Source organism: Oncorhynchus keta, chromosome 14, assembly GCF_023373465.1.
Source record: "Oncorhynchus keta strain PuntledgeMale-10-30-2019 chromosome 14, Oket_V2, whole genome shotgun sequence".
NCBI lineage: Eukaryota > Metazoa > Chordata > Actinopteri > Salmoniformes > Salmonidae > Oncorhynchus > Oncorhynchus keta.
The window spans coordinates 63,634,196-63,652,249 of record NC_068434.1 but is presented as its reverse complement, the minus strand read 5'-3'; the positions used below and the strand labels follow the sequence as shown (position 1 = coordinate 63,652,249).

General features: G+C 43.1%; 1 protein-coding gene across 2 annotated transcripts in view; it reads left to right on the top strand.

Moving 5' to 3' along the window:
• Positions 1 to 16,477, top strand: part of LOC118394303 (cadherin-16-like) — a 35,079-nt gene extending 18,602 nt beyond the window's left edge. For both annotated transcript variants that reach the window (XM_035787499.2, XM_035787500.2), the window contains exons 12-18: positions 1,329 to 1,520; positions 3,944 to 4,185; positions 4,287 to 4,417; positions 5,125 to 5,364; positions 11,137 to 11,253; positions 12,680 to 12,796; positions 13,089 to 16,477. In XM_035787499.2, coding sequence (XP_035643392.1) covers positions 1,329 to 1,520; positions 3,944 to 4,185; positions 4,287 to 4,417; positions 5,125 to 5,364; positions 11,137 to 11,253; positions 12,680 to 12,796; positions 13,089 to 13,189 — 1,140 coding nt within the window. In that variant the 3' untranslated portion in view covers positions 13,190 to 16,477. The remainder of the gene's footprint in view (positions 1 to 1,328; positions 1,521 to 3,943; positions 4,186 to 4,286; positions 4,418 to 5,124; positions 5,365 to 11,136; positions 11,254 to 12,679; positions 12,797 to 13,088) is intronic.
• Positions 16,478 to 18,054: the final 1,577 nt, after the last annotated feature.

The window sequence follows — 18,054 nt, the reverse complement described above, 5'->3', positions numbered from 1 at the left end:
ATCTTAAAATGGGGACATGTGACAATGAAGCACAAAGCTGTTGTTGTCCTCACTGGTGCTAGACTAAGTCAATGTAAACCCTAACTGTGCTTGTTATGTTTAGATGCTCTCGGAGTGAGAGAAGGTACTGATAAGATACAGGAGACATATTCCTACTCTAGAGTTATTCCAGTGTCATCCAGTTTGTTCCTCATTGGGTTCAATCCATGCCAAAAGATTTACATTCATTCTCATTATGGATTCTCTATGCACCTCAATAATGCTGTCGATCATTTTTTGAGTCGATGCCAGCCCCAGGCTCATATTCTGTCACTCTGGCACACACACACACACACACACACACACACACACACACACACACACACACACACACACACACACACACACACACACACACACACACACACACACACACACACACACACACACACACACACACACACACACACACACACAGAGGTGGAAAAAGCTCTTGAGTGGGTCACGCCAGAGTGCCCCTGCTTTTTCCAGCAACATGTGATCGGGTTTGTAGGGAGCTGGCAGGTGAGTGGTGAGACCCATGGTATCAGCGACCCTCTAGCCCGGGCAGGCAGATCAGAGACACAGTCATTTCAGTGGAGGGCCATAGTGAGTGGCTGATTAAAGGACTCCCAAGCAGAGAGATAGGAGGTGTGTGAATGAAGGTCAACAACACAGGGCCACAGGGGACATGCCTGCATACACACACCAGACCTGGGTCAAATACATAACCTAGATTATAGTTAGCTAGTTAGCCTGGAACAACGGAACCAATGGAGTCGTCCAAAAAGTGCAAATTCCAAACAAAATCAATATAATACTAAATAATACATTTTTAAAAATCAATCACATTTATTTTATAAAGTCCTTTTCAATAGTTGTCACACAGTGCTTTACAGATACCCAGCCTAAAACCCCAGAGATAATTGCCGGGGCGGCAGGGTAGCCTAGTGGTTAGAGCGTTGGACTAGTAACCGGAAGGTTGCAAGTTCAAACCCCTGAGCTGACAAGGTCGTTCTGCCCCTGAAAAGGTCAGTTAAGAAGAAATTCTTATTTACAATGACAGCCTACACTGGGCTAATTGTGCGGCGCCCTATGGGACTCCCAATCACGGCCGGTTGTGATACAGCCTGGAATTGAACCAGCATCTGTCATCTCTAGCACTGAGACAGTGCCTTAGACCATTGTGCCACTCGGGAGCCCAAAATAAAGCTATGCAGATGTAGTAGCCCATGCTTCATTATCTTTTCCCCCTCCTCGCTCCCTTTCTCCTCTCACCTTTCTCTCTCCCTTCTCCCCTTCTATCTTAGTACGGCCCCTTCCACCTGGCAGAGGATGCTCCTTTGGGAGCCACGGTAACGGCGGTGTCAGCGTTGGATGCTGATGAGAGGGGAGGAGACAGCTGGCAGGTGAATTACAGGCTGGAGTCTGGCAACGAGGAGGAGGTGTTCATGCTGGTCACAGACAAGCAGACCAATGAAGTTTCACTCATCCTCTCCAAGGTACGGCAATCTCCTTCATTCAACAGTCTCTATTCTCTCTTGTTCATTCACAAACAAGACACAACCCAAAGAGCCCTAGACGTTGATGAATAGGATGCATTTTAACATGATCTGAACATGGTAATAATATCTTCATTGAAATATGCAATATTGATTCTAATAATTATGCATTCCGTTAAGTAACCATAAGGAAAATATACATGCATATTGAATCTTGCTTTGCATATCACTTTCTATGTCTCTTCATATACACACACACACATGGGTATTTCAATGACACGTGTCCCAAAAATAAGCCATGACAAAAACAATAGTTTATCCCAAAATAATCTGAGCCCATCCCTGGGGTGTCTCTGGCTCGTCCCTGGTCTCCTGTAATCCCCTCCACCCTCCCAGCCCCGCCCCAGCACCGCCCTGCCTCAGCTATCTCCCCTGGCCTGGACAGGAGGGCTATGGAGACAAAGAGGGAGTGTGTGTCATTGTTAGTGTCCCCATTCTCTGGAAGCAGGGCAACTACCTTCTACCTCTCTGTGGGAGTAGAGGAATGTTGCCTATATTCCGCAGAGGTAAAACAGGTGTTGCCTCCGGTATTGTCTAAACTAATACAGGACTGGAGCACATCCCCTTTGCATTGTCTCTGATGAACCCTGCCATACAGTAAGGACATGCTGTATAAGGCTCTGACATAGGCCTACTGCAGCTCATTTTGAAGCACCACATACAGTGTATCCTTAGTGCAGCAGTTACAGGCTTAAAGCCAGCCAACGACTGTCCGTCTGCTAAAATAGCTTGTTAGCACATCCGAGCATGCTCACTAATATGTGATCTTGTGGCGGGACTGAGAAAACCCAGAGGGTCTCAATAACAGCAGCTTGCACAAAGTCTAATGGAATAATTACACAGTGCCATTAGTCTGTAGAAAGCAATTACAGTTTACTCACTATAAACCACATAGGCAAGGGCACCGCTAACTGAACACTAGCTAATCTGTCTCTCTGGTGCTGTGCAACAGTTGTTGTGAGAGCGTGAGGATAATAGCAATGAGAATATTCAGCTCCTGCTGTGCTGTAGGCGGATGTGTGTGAGGTTGGGTATATTGTGCTAATCCATGTGACCGGATCAGGAAAAACTCCAGGCCTTTTACCAGACCCATGTCAAGCATGTGTTCTGTTGCAATGTCTCCTACGCGCATACATGCAGTACCTGCCGTCATGAATAGTGAATGAGAGAGGATGGCGTAAAAAAAAGTGTGTGGTCAGTCGCCTTGAGCTGGGTGGCAGGTGCACCTAGCTGATTCAATCATTTTCAGGGGGAAGAATAGAGATTACAAATGAACACACACACACATACCATACACACACACACGCACACACACACACACACACACACACACTGGACTAATGCTTTGACCTTATTATGATCTTGCTATGAAAGAGGGGATCACAAGTAATCGTCTCCTTCTTTTTAAACCCATTGAGCTGGAGACTCTCATGCTTCAAGTGTCCCCATTTAACCCAATGGGCCGCCCTCCACACAGCAACTTAAGGCCAGCAACAGCAGCTGAGGGGTGGTTGGATTCTTCTGGTTGTTGCCTGATACAAACCTGCGCTTCACTTCCAGTCAACACCATTAGTCACTCCAACACTGAACAACATCTGTGTTTTCTCTCTAGCAACAGAGGTAGCTATTTGGGCCAGGCGACATGCTATTAACAACAGCAATCACTTCATTTCACCCGAACGTAGACAACACAGGGGATACAATCACGGGCTGTGAACTCACAGAGTAAGCATAGCAACGGCTGTCCACTAACGGGATTCTCTGTCACAAGCAGGATTCCTGTCAAGTGACACGTGAATCAAATGGCCGTCCCCGTCATTCCAGTTTGTTTTACAGTGGAAATAAAACTCCTCTCTGCCGGTAAATCAGCTTGTCTGACGGTATTATGCAGGTGACGGTATTATAGAGGCCTTGTTTAGAGTCACTGTGCAGTGTTCCACAACCCTCTCCTTTCCAGTAGGATCAGCCTGTAAATCTGTGGAACACGTCGATTCCCAGCAGACATATACAGGCTCTTTCTGACCTCCTGTGTTTGCTCCATGAGCGTAATACAATCCCATGCCTCTGTTGGAGGGGGCGGTTCGATATGTTGCACAGTCTAAATGAGCAGCCTGTGCGTCTCATGGAGTGCTGAAATGGCACATTCACAACACATTCACTGACTGCTTTTATGCTCTTTAGATTATGTCTGCTATTTTCTGGGAAATGTTAGTAAATCCCTCCCATGATTATTTTCCTGGTGTTCATTCTTGCACTGTAGAACACTATGTTCCCATGTTTCACAACTACTCGAACACTACATGTATGTAAGTGCATGCCCTTCCATATGACCAGCATTTCCATGGCAACCTGTATGCATGCAGGTGCTGGACTTTGAGCGGGAGAGCGAGTACATCCTGGTCCTTAGTGCTCAAAACCCAGTGGCCCTGGTACGAGGGAGGTATGGCCCAGCGTCCACGGCAACCGTCTCCATCTATGTGGACGATATCAACGAGGGCCCCATCCTGTCCCAGAGCCACTACGAGGTCACCGTCAGAGAGGGGGAGGAGCCAGGACGGGTTATTGCCACTATTCGTGGATATGACCCAGACTCACACCCAATTAGGTGAAACATTGTTAATCGGAAATAATATAAAAATAAACATTAATTCACAGTTTAAAGGCATGGATCATTGTGTTATCCCATCCCATTTTGTTTTTGTCCAGATACTCGCTCAGAGGAGACACAAAGAGGTATTTCTCCATTGGGAAGTACTCAGGTGAGCTGAAGACTGTCCAGGCCTTGGACAGAGAAGAAAACAGCACCTACACCATGGAGGTCATGGCTGAAGATGGACGTAAGATGGTTTTCTGAGAATAATGTCTACTTCTATATCTTTGCAGACAAAGGGTCCACTTAGACCTCGACCTTGTGTTTGCCCCAGGGGTTTTTAAATGTAATAATGCAAGGCTAAAGCAATACTTACATTGAGAATTCAAGACCACACAGTATTCACTGTCAATGTAATACGCAGGGAGTGAGTCATGCGAAGTGACAGCCAGTGTGTAGCTAGCTAGCTGGTGGGTGTAGAGTGGGAAGTGAGGAGGGGGTGTATGTTGTATAGAAAACTCCAATCCAATCCTCCCCCACACTAGTTAAGCACGACTCAGAACAGAAGACAGACTTGCAGGGTCTGAGAGCTGCACACGGCACCTCTCCAATTACCCGCTGCCCTTATCCCTCGCATGCACTTATCACATCTAGTGAAAATTCTATTCAGACTGGTCCATAACCCACAGAATGGGGGCTCTGACTCACATCTTGAATCCACACCTGTAGAGGTTAGAGAGGGCAGTGGCATTAATTGGTGGAGGAGATCATGTACTATGTTGGTTGGATCGAAGTGTACAGGTATCAGAAACGTTTAAAAATATGCTTTTAATGTCCCTCTGTGCTTGTCAAAGCAAGGCCAGCAGCACCCAATACGGTACAACACGAGGACTGTTGTTACCAATGATTCAGTGAGTACTAATGTTTATTAAAACTCTACTATTTGCCTCCCAGGGAACTCTTCTCTGTCAGCTTCAACACTGGTCACTGTCCATATCCTGGATGTGAATGACAACAGTCCGGTGTTGGTGGGAGACTACTCCTGGAAGTACCTATGTACCCCACGCTGGGAGGACCAGGCCTTGGTGCTGGCATCCCGGGACAGTGATGGTCCCCAGCACGGTGGCAGGCTCAACTTCTCCCTCCGCAGTGACGCCACTGTGCGCGGCAACTGGAAACTCACCCCCATCAATGGTCTGCCTCATCATCCAGATATACTATCTTCTGTTTTTTCACTAACACATTTGTATTTTATCTTGACAAACAGAAAGATCAACACACGCTCAAACCAGCCTCTTATACCATCAGATATTTTAGTAACCAGTCCAGCAGTGGAAATTGTTGTGTATATTACCATGACAATACTGTAGGTGTGGTCACTGTAGTAGCGACATGGTGACCCAACGCTATGACATTGTAGGCTCGCACCATGCTGTAGGATGCAGGACCCAGGAAACATGAACCTCTCTGCAGGATCAATCCAGATCGAGGTATGGGATTGGTTGAGTCATGTCTGTGTAAGAACCACTACCAGACAGCTAAATGAAAGTACCAAATTAGGCCACTTATTCTATTTGAGTCGTCACGGTGACGTTAGACCCGACACTCTCACTGTGGTTACCCGTGTATAGGGTAACGTCATTGACGATAAAATGGTTTTCAAAATAGAAAGCATGTACATGCAATAACATTGGAAAGAGAAGAATCCGGGGTGTTTTGCCACAGTGTGATGAACGGTGAAAAGGATGTAATTCAGGGATCCATTCAGACCACCTGTTGATCCACAGACACGTGTAGAGGATTAGAGTGAGTGGCACTGAGACACTGACTGACAGTGGAAGTAAATTGCCCCCATCCTTTCTTCTGAGGCGCTCTGACTAGGCAATGTCTCTAAATCACCCAATGGCCCTCTTTCTGTCACTGTGCCTGTCTGTAATGTGTTAGGCTGACATACATTAATCAGACATGTCAAATCGGCTGTGCTGACATAGTCTCTCTATTGTATCACCGTGACAACCTTTTCTCTTGAGTTTTTCTCTCTCGCCATTTCTCTCTGACGCGTTATTATTGGAAGCTGCGGAAGGCTGGCTATAATTATATTTCCCTTTTAATTTGTGTGATGTCACAGCTGGGGCCCGCCAGGCTGAAAGGCTAATAGGCTAAAAGTGTATTTTTCCCAGCAGCACCCAGCAGCTGCAAGACTTGTCCCTAATAACACCTGCTGCAGACGTGCCGTGGCGCACCTATTTACCTCACCTTTGTGGCTCTTAGCCCTCCTCCCTGACAACTGGAGAGGCTGGAGAGAGTGACGGAGGTGTGACGCAGCCCCTGTCTTTGAGAAGCTCACATAGTCTGCTGCGCTGTGCTTGTCCTGAGAGGGTACCAGTAGATTCCACTGTTTCTGTCCACCACAGAACAGACAGTCAGTCAATTCTAATTAGTCATAAATAGATACAGCAATGATTTACCTCTATATTTTCCATTATTCCTGGGCTGTGATAAAAGCAGGTCTATATTTTTTTAAACTCTCACATACACTATTCCTGTCAACGACATCAAAGAAAAGTCACAATAAGAACCATTGAGGATGCGGCAGACCAAGGGCTCCTCTACTGTTTATGTCACTGACGCTTGTCGGTGGCAGCCTTACCTAACAAGATGATATACAGTGCATTCGGAAAGTATTCAGACCCCTTGACTTTTTCCATATTTTGTTATGTTACAGCCTTATTCTAAAATGTATTAAATCGTTTTTCCCCCCTCATCAATCTACACAAAATACCCCATAATGACAAAGCAAAAACCGTTTTTTAGAAATATTTGCAAATGTATATATAAAAAAGAAGTTTAAATCACATTTACATACAGTACCAGTCAAAAGTTTGGACACACCTACTCATTCAAGGGTTCTTCTTTATTTTTACTATTTTCTACATGGCAGAATAATAGTGAAGACATCAAACACTTTGAAATAACACATATGGAATCATGTAGCATCCAAAAAGGTGTCAAACAAATCAAAATATATTTTATATTTGAGATTCTTCAAAGTAGCCACACTGAAAGCGCGAACCAGTGCTTTTAACCAGGGCAAGGAGACCGTAAACATGACAGAATACAAACATTGTCGCAATTCCCTTCCCAAGGCAATCAAACAAGCTAAGCGTCAGTATAGAGACAAAGTAGTCACAATTCAACGGCTCAGACACGAGAGGAATGTGGCAGGGTCTACAGTCAATCACAGACTACAAAAAGAAAACCAGCCCCGTTGCTCCCAGACAAACTAAACAACTTCTTTGCTTGCTTTGAGGACAATACAGTGCTACCGACACGACCCGCCACCAAAACCTGTGGACTCTCCTTCACCGCAGCCAACGTGAGTAAAACATTTAAACGTGTTAACCCTCGCAAGGCTGCTGGCCCAGACTGCATCCCTAGCCGCATCTTCAGAGCATGTGCAGACCAGTTGGCTGGTGTGTTTACGAACATATTCAATCAATCCCTATCCCAGTCTGATGTTTCCACATGCTTCAAGAGGGCCACCATTGTTCCTGTTCCCAAGAAAGCTAAGGTAACTGAGCTAAATGACTATCGCCCTGTAGCACTCACTTCCATCATCATGAAGTGCTTTGAAAGATTAATCAAGGATCATATCACCTCCACCCTACCTGGCACCCTAGACCCACTCCAATTTGCTTACCACCCCAATGGGTCCACAAACGACGCAATCACAATCACACTGCACACTGCACACTGCACTAACCCATCTGGACAAGAGGAATACCTATGTAAGAATTCTGTTCATCGACTACAGCTCAGCATTTAACACCATAGTACCCTCCAAACTCGTCATTAAGCCCGAAACCCTGGGACTCGACCCTGCCCTGTGCAACTGGGTCCAGGACTTTCTGACGGGCCGCCCCCAGGTGGTGAGGGTAGGAAACAACATCTCCACCCTGCTGATCCTCAACACCGGGTGCGTTCTCAGCCCTCTCCTGTACTCCCTGTTCACCCATGACTGTGTGGCTATGCACGCCTCCAACTCAATTGATCAAGTTTGCAGACGACACTACAGTGGTAGGCTTGATTACCAACAATGACAAGACGGCCTACATGGAGGAGGTGAGGGCCCTTGGAGTGTGGTGTCAGGAAAACAACCTCACACTCAACATCAACAAAACAAAGGAGATGATCGGGGACTTCAGGAAACAGCAGAGGGAGCACCCACCTATCCACATCTGTGGGACAGTAGTGGAGAAGGTGGAAAGTTTTAAGTTCTTCGGCGTACACATCACGGACAAACTGAAGTGGTCCACCCACACAGACAGCGTGGTGAAGAAGGCGCCTCTTCAACCTCAGGAGACTGAAGAAATTTGACTTGTCACAAAAACACTCACAAACTTTTACAGATGCACAATCGAGAGCATCCTGTCGGGCTGTATCACCGCCTGGTACAGCAACTGTAGTGATAATAGTAGAAGATAGAAGAAGATAAGAATGTCCTTTGTGTTGGTCCAGAGGTGCGTCACAGTCTCTCCATCTCTTTCTGAACGGAGGCACATGAAGGGGAGCAGTGTCAGAGGCCAGCCAGTGGCTTTTGGACCCCCAGATAACAGCTAACAGTCTGATAGTAGACCCTCTGTTATACATCGCTGTATTTTGGATCCATTCATAGATGAGATAAAGTATCAGTGCATTTGCACTAGAACCAACCTTCGTCACCCCTTGGCCAGTGTGTTTGTTTTGCGTCACAGAGGGTCTACCAGACACAAGTGACAGGGTCCCTCACACATACAGTGTGTGTATGATAAACCGACCTAGGTCTTTCCTCTATCGGAATAATGTTGATGTGGGCTGTTGATCATGCCAGTATTTTACACATGTTCACCAAAACCTAGTTAATCAGTCAGCCATGGGTATTTACTGTATATTTAGCTGTGAATGGCATTACCAATGAATTGGCCTGTATCCCAGGCTCTTTACTGAGTACAAGCAGATGTTTAAAAATATATTTGAGGTAATGTTTTTCTTTCTTGCACAGGCTTTGGAGATTTTGGAATTTCCCTCTGATGTTTACTTTGCTTTTAGACGCTAGCCAAAATGGACAAAAGTTTCTGTGTACCGTCAGTTAATTGGTCTTAAAAGTACACTACATGACCAAAAGTATGTGGACACCTGCTCATCAAACATCTCATTCCAAAATCATGGGCATTAATATGGAGTTGGTCCCCCCGTTGCTGCTATAACAGCCTCCAGTTTTATTGGGAGGCTTTCCACTAGATGTTGGAACATTGCTGCGAGGACGAGCTTCCATTCTGCCACAAGAGCATTAGTGAGCACTGATGTTGGGCGATTAGGCCTGGCTCGCCTGTGTTCCAATTCATCCCAAAGGTGTTTGATGGGGTTGAGATCAGGGCTCTGTGCAAGCCAGTCAAGCTCTTCCACACCAATCTCGACAAACCATTTCTGTATGGACCTTGCTTTGTGCATTGTCATGTTGAAACAGGAAAGGGCCTTCCCCAAACTGTTGCCACAAAGTTGGAAGCACAGAATTGTCTAGATTGTCATTGTATGCTGTAGCATTAAGATTTCCCTTCACTGGTACTAAGGGGCCTAGCCTGAACCATGAAAAACAGCCCCAGACCATTATTCCTCCTCCACCAAACTGTACAGTTGGCACTATGCATTGGAGCAGGTAGCGTTTTCCTGGCATCCGCCAAACCCAGATTCTTCCGTCGTACTGCCAGATGGTGAAACGTGATTCATCACTCCAGAGAACGATGGAAACCCATTTCATGAAGCTCCAGACGAACAGTTCTTGTGCTGACGTTGCAATTTGGAACACGGGAGTGAGTATTGCAACCGAGGACACAATAATAGATGGCCATTATTTGTCATCCATTCCTTTCAGTAGAATACACATTTCTGTCAGCACCACCATTGTTCGCTCTGGTAGCTGTGCTGTTATTACAGTCATGTCGATGGACAATTGAACTATCAAAAGAAACATGCAGTGTTTACAATCAATGTCCCTTCTGTCCTTTCCTTTCACGCTGGGATGTTGCAGCTGTTATTACTCTGTAATTAATGTCCTTTCTCTGAAAACAAATAGGAGTGGATTGGGCATACAGTATGCTGGGTCTGTGTTCATGTGTTTTCTCCTTGCCCTCCCACCCCTCAGAATATCTCCACAACTCAATCTGGTTGACAGCATCTGCTCTGAAAATAGAAAAGGACATCTCATAGATCCCTGTAGATTTGTTTCCTTGATGTTTGGCAGCATGTTCCCTGATGTTTGGCAGCATGTTGGAATAGGGTACTTGTCATCCTGAGACATTGTGTTCAGACTGACTCAGTCTCAGGGTAGGATGGGCCGCAGGTGCACCCTTTCGCCCTGTCGCAGGCTGGTCTCAGCCCAGTCTACCTGGTGATACCCCCTCTACAGAGGACAGACAATTTGTATGCGTTATGCGCTACAGTACTCGGCGGTCCCATTCTGTGAGCTTGTGTGGCCTACCACATCGCGGCTGAGCTGTTGTTGCTCCTAGACATTTCCACTTCACAATAACAGCACTTACATTTGACCTGGGGAGATCTAGCAGGGAAGAAATTTGATGAACTGTCTTGTTGGAAAGGTTGCATCCTATGACAGTGCCACATTGAAGGTCACTGAGCTCTTCAGGAAGGCCATTCTACTGCTAACGTTTGTGTATGGAGATTGCAGGGCTGTGTGCAATTTTTTACACCAGTCAGCAACGGGTGTGGCTGAAATTGCAGAATCCACTAATTTGAAGGGGTGTCCACATACTTTTGTATATATAGTATATGATACTTGGAAATGTTATGTGAACAATTGTTTAATTTGACCAAGAATACGTACAGAAAATGTCAAAGTTATGGAGCCCAATAAACCTTTGTCATAAAGGTTTACCATAGGCTACCAATGTAATATCTGTCTTTCCTCAGACACCCATACCAACCTGTCCCTGAACATCCCATACCTGTCTCCTGAGGTCTACACGGTCCCCTTCACCATCTCTGACAGCAGCTCTCCTCCCAGGAGCACCTTCATCAACCTGCCAGGTGACACATATTGATACAGTTGAAGTCGGAAGTTTACATACACCTTAGCCAAATATATTTCAACTCAGTTTTTCACAATTCCTGACATTTAATCCTCGTAAAAATTCCCTGTTTTAGGTCAGTTAAGAATGTGAAATGTCCGAATAATTAGTATAGAATTATTTATTTCAGCTTTTATATCTTTCATCACATTCCCAGTGGGTCAGAAGTTTGCATACCCTCAATTAATATTTGGTAGCATTGCCTTTAAGTTGTTAAACTTGGGTCAAACATTTCGGGTAGCCTTCCACAAGCTTCCTTGGCCCATTCCTCCTGACAGAGCTGGTGTAACTGAGTCAGGTTTGTAGGCCTCCTTGCTCACACACGCTTTTTCAGTTCTGCCCACAAATGTTCTATAGGATTGGTTGAAAAACAAGTTTTAATGACTTCGACCTACGTGTATGTCAACTTTTGACTTCAACTGTATGTGTTGAAGCAGAATATATTGCTCTACGCGGACATGTTTACAAAATGTGACACGTATAATTTCTCATGCAATACAACTGTAACTTTGATTTTGTCACAATAATAGGATGGCCATTATTTGTCATCAATTCCTTTCAGTAGAATACACAGTTCTGTCAGCACCACCATTGTTCGCTCTGGTAGCTGTGCTGTTATTACAGTCATGTCGATGGACAATTGAACTATCAAAAGAAACATGCAGTGTTTACAATCAATGTCCCTTCTGTCCTTTCCTTTCACGCTGGGATGTTGCAGCTGTTATTACTCTGTAATTAATGTCTGTCCTTTCTCTGAAAACAAATAGGAGTGGGTTGGGCATACAGTATGCTGGGTCTGTGTTCATGTGTTTTCTCCTGGCCCTCCCACCCCTCAGAATATCGCCACAACTCAATCTGGTTGACAGCATCTGCTCTGGGGCGGCAGGGTAGACTAGTGGTTAGAGCGTTGGACTCGTAACTGAAAGGTTGCAAGATCGAATTCCGACCTGACAAGGTAAAAATCTGTCGTTCTGCCCCTGAACAAGGCAGTTAACCCACTGTTCCTAGGCCATCATTGAAAATAAGAATTTGTTCTTAACTGACTTGCCTAGTTAAATAAAATAGAAAAGGATCCCTGTAGATTTGTTTCCCTGATGAATGGCAGCATGTTGGAATAGAGTACTGGTCATCCTGAGACATTGTGTTCAGACTGACTCGGTCTTATGACAGGATGTACCGCAGGTGCATCTTCTCCCCCTGTCACAGCCTGGTCTCTGCCTAGTGATCCCCCTCTACAGCACACGGAACTGATTTAGTAAAACCCTGAGGCCTTAGGGGCATGGAGATGTTCTCTCCCTGTCATCGTGGTCTGTTCGGGGTATTGTGTTTACGAGTGCTGAATATGTCCACTTTGTGAGTTGCGTTGACTGTGTCTTAAATCACAGTGACGGTGTGCCCATGCAATGTGAGAGGAAACTGCAGGACCGCCGCTAAGCAGCTGCAAGGTATGCCAACCGTCCAGTCCACCGTCGGCATCCTACTGGGAACCTTGGGGGTCATAGGTAAGGGTAGCTGCTGTTGGATTGTAGACTGAACACCTTTAATTAAGCTACCAAGTTAAAATAGCCAAGTCAATCAATCAAATGTATTTCTAAAGCGTGTTTTACATCAGCAGTTGTTACAAAGTGCTTGTACAGAAACCGAGCCTGAAGTATAAGCAAAATGGACCTTTGTGTAATTTTGTGTCATGATGATCTGAGTTCACTTCAGATCTTTCTCAGGATCTTACATTTGAGTTAGTCATGGGATATTTTAGTATGTTGGGCCTAATTTTATCTTTCTTATTTATCCCAGGAATCATTCTAATCGTTGTGTTTGTGAGGCTGTCCTACCAGAACCCCAAACCGCCGAGCAAAACCAACCAGGAGAGAGAACCCCTGAGGATCTCACTGTGAGGGTACTGCCTGCATATGTCTCCGACTTTGCCCATATGGACAAGGCCATGATAGTAGAGCAATGACATAGTGAAAATGTTTATTCAGTACTGTGCATAGTATTTACCTAGTGGGTAGTTATTATATTGCGGTGGTATTTGGGCAGTGCATTTGGGAAAAAATGCACTTAATTTTTCAAGATTTTTTTTATTTATAGTAAATGTATTTGGGTACATCTTCCCAGTATAAATCAACTAATGGCAGCTTAATGACTTTAAATAATTTTCACCATTATGATAACATTGTACCACCAGTAGGAGTAGTAACACCAATCACGATAACATCAATGATACATTTTAGGTAAATTAGGATTTTCTATACTAAAATCTAAGGTCATTAACCCTTTAAAGATCACTTACTAAAGTGATATGAGTAATAATTCTGTTCACAATGTAATTTTGCTTCATTTAAATAGAGCAACACCATGCAAGACTTTGGATTTAGACACATCAAATCAATGATCAATGGAATCCTTAAATGTATGATATACTAAAAGTGTATGATTAGCTTGTAATTTTATTTAATAGACCACTCCCCCATTAACAATTTGCCACTGGAGGGAATGCTCACTAGAGGGAAATACGCTTGCGTGTCGTGGGAACACACCTTCCAAGTTGCTCATTATTTTGCATAGAACGCATGCCTCTCGTTGATTATCCCTTTCGTAATGAATGATTTTCGAGGAGGTAACACCAATGATATAAAACTGAGGGAAACATTATATTAGTACTGTTTTTATAGATCTTTACAGTATGTTTAATACTTTTGTTTACTTTCTAGCATTCAAAATAATAGATAGATATCTCTAAATCCCCCAAAACATGTCACGACAACCAGAGCCATACAGTATACTGTATATAGCGAGAGTTTGGCCAATGTAATTTCTGTCTGAACGCGCTGAGAGACACACTTTTTGCTCCATAGCCATTGCTAAGTGATAATCAACGCTTCCACAATGTAATGTTTATTTCTGGTCGTTTTTAAAAACCTATGAAGATGTCCAGCGAAAGTGGAAAAATGCAATTTGTTGACACCACAACACAGTAGAGACTTGGATACACATTATTCAGAATGCTGATCATTAAAAACGTCTGTGAAAATTGCTGCTCTGTTTTGCTTGTTTACAGACCCCTCATGAAAAAGTACTACTGAATTACTACACAAAACCGACTGATTTTACTACTTGATTGCTATTGAGATATGTAGTAAACCAGTAGTGATTTATGTAATAATTTAACTAGTAATGAGTGATAAATTGGGACGTTTTATGACTGGTGAACACAACATATTTCCTACTCAAATCACTACATAATTCTCCCTTAATGACTACTGTGTAACTACATAACAGTTTCTAAATGTAGTTATATCATCAAACAATTATATACATTTTGTATTTGTATTAAATTAATGACATATTCAATTACACATTTACACTTTTTTGTTAATCCATTTGAGGCCTTGTCTTCATTCAGCTTTGACTTAACTATCTTTAGATCCTGATTTCTGTTGCAGCAACATTTCTCCACCACGTAACCTTTTAGAAAATACAGACAAGCAGAAGAGACAACCAATTATAAGCCATTATCAATCATCAGCTATCAGAGGTCACATAAGACAACACAGAAAAACATTTGATAAACAATGTTAATCTTACCAACAATGGTCTCTAGTCTTATTATGTCAAAAGAGGTAAGTAGAATGGCTAAGTATAGCAATATGAACATACCCAACATTTGCATACAAACACACCTACCAATTAACTAGCATGACAAAAACAGAGGCTACATATCTACATTTCAATGTGGCTAGCAAACAACTATGCTACACTCAATACATCTCTATGACAATGGCTAACGGCTAATACCGTTTTGGCTAGCAATCTTTTTGATGTAGTAAAAAGCAATATAAACGGCTAAACAACGACATGAAAGTTTTCATAAAATATAAAAGATGGTGCCAGCATAACGGCTATGAAAGACTGGATTATGAAGGATGGAAGATGATTACATTCGGGATGGTCAAAAACAGTCGCTACGACTTCCTGTTTTGTCTTCTTTTGCGGTCACGAAAAACCGGGGTAGTCTGGCTCTTGTGTTGTGATACTTATTCACTACCAACATCAAGTAGTGACAACTCCACTTGATTGCTATAGACACGCCTGTGTAGTAAAGCTGTAATGTTTTGACTACTTAATTATCAACATCAAGTAGTAAAAATGTATACCTGATTACTACTGGAAACACTACTGTTTTCCTACTGAATAATACACAACTCTACTTGTGTATCTTGAGTAATGCATAATCTACACATTCACTACACACTCCCTACAAGACTCTACATAGTCACTACTGCACAAATAGTTTTTGTGTAGTAATTCAGTTGTACTTTGTCATGAGGGGTGGGTCATTTCATAGGGAATTGTCGGAGACGCTCTCGTAACCAAAATATCACCAACATATTGTGAATAAAGGTGTCAACAAGTATTTTGTTGGACTGTATATTATGTATAACATGCGTATCCCGTACATACGACTAAGAAAACTGGAAACTTGAAACCAACATGGCATCCGTTCTAAAAACCTGGCTGAACTCTCAATATATGACACCGACTACAACTCTTCTGGGTCACAACTGGAACAAGGCAATTTGCTAACCCTAAATATTTTCAAAAATGCATAAACATAAAGGCAGTATAAATGGCTTGTATTATATTTTATCATAGACAAAAACATATTTGAAATGTAACTATTCGTCATTTTAAAGTGTTTTTGATGGTTTTAAATGCCACCGCAATTCAAGAACCACCCAAGTTGTAGACTTTTGGCTTTGCTCATCTACAGCATTTATGAGACATTTGTTGCATTTTAGTTATAGTATCTGTCATATTTTGTGACACACACAATACTCGCAATGACAATATTATCATTCATACTGCTATGCATTATAGGGATGTATAGGGATGTTACATTTAGTTATTTTAGCATGTAGCTATTTTATCTATTTCAAATGTTGACATGTAATGATTTGTAAGAATCAGTAGGTTTTTCCTGTTCAATGTTGATTTTAAACCTTGTAATTCAAATGCACGATGCCAAATTTAATCTATTCTTCGCACCATATCATTCCACTGATTATATTTCACATTGTAATAAAACTATTGAAAAGAGAAGCCTACTGTTCATTCACAATGCTTTTTAGAAGGCTTAACCACATCGAGGTTGATATATTGTTAAAGTAATCCCAGGTTTAATACCCTGTACGTAATAAAATGGCATAAAATAACAAAAATAGCTTCTTAGTAGAGCAATTTCTCAAGCAAGACTTTTGCTAGGACTGTTGGAGTGGTCTGAGTGGGGAGGGGATAACTGAAAAGTACTTATTATTGGCAGAGAGGTTCGGAATGCTCTTTCTAATTGGTCTATTAACTAATTAACCCACCAAAACAGGATTACATTTCAGGTGGTCTTTAAACCTCTAAGCTATAGAAACCTCTAAAATGGCATTATCATAATTTTCACTATTTCACAGTATTATTCCAACCCTATAGTGTGGAAATGTATAAAAAACACAGGAAATCACATTTTTGAATGCACTGGGCCTTTAATCATTCCATCCCCTTTGGATCTATAATAACCCCCTCAAAATGGTTATACATGTAAGAGAACAGCTCGGATTATCCAGAGAGCAGTCTTAATCCCATTAGCAAGGTGCCTCCAATTTACAGGATGATGACAATCGCATAGGTGAACTTGATGACCTGACAAGGGTGCTGGGCTATAAATAGACCCGGGGGATGACATAAATAGCCCAATGCTCAAGGTCCACTGAATGACGCCCAGCGGCAATCAACATAATTGTATACTAAAAAAGGAAAGATGTTTAGCCAAGTCGATGCATTATGGTTTTCTAATGGTGCATTTTCCCTTGGAGCAATTGGCCCAAGCTCCGTTGGCGGCCCTTAAAACAAAGACCAGCAGCCACATTATTCCCTGTCATGCATCTGGTTTATGTGGATGCTGAGACAATAGCTATTCATGTATACATCTGTGTGCAGGTCAGCAGATGGGTTAGCGATATAATCTCCCAAGCAGGGTTAATGGGCTGTGGTGTATCAAAGCAGAAAGGAGTTCACAGGCACTCTGCTCAGCCGTGTTCCACAATGCTCCACAGGCGTACTAGGCTGTACTAGGAAAAACACAATAACAACAACAGGAAAGCACTAAGACGTTTGAAAATAACATTTCAATCCAGTGTACCATATATAGAACAGGTAGGCAATATGCTCCTCCATGTTGTCTTCTAGTAGTAGCCAACAGTAGTACATGTGCATGGAATCATACACAAGGGAATTACACTGGAACGAATACACACGTGACCCAGCTAAAAACAGCATATGCTTACATACTTCGGAATCAGAATAACAGCAAAAGCCCTGTAGAAGAGGCCCAACAAGCCTGCTTTTGACATAGGGTCAAGCATTAGTATGGCTGTGAGGGACTGTTGCTCTATTATTAGCCTCTCTGTGCCCATATTTTGCGTCTCTGCGGACCAGAGTGGTTCGGCTGGCTATGGGACAAGGACATGTATGAAGGAGACGTTTAAAAAAAAAAAATTTTTTAATAAAAAAAAAAAATGTTACCCCCTTTTTTCGCCCCAATTTCATAGTATCCAATTGTTTTTTTAGTAGTTACTATCTTGTCTCATCGCTACAACTCCCGTACGGGCTCGGGAGAGACAAAGGTCGAGAGTAATGCGTCCTCTGAAACACAACCCAACAAGCCGCACTGCTTCTTAACACAGCGTGCATCCAACCCGGAAGCCAGCTT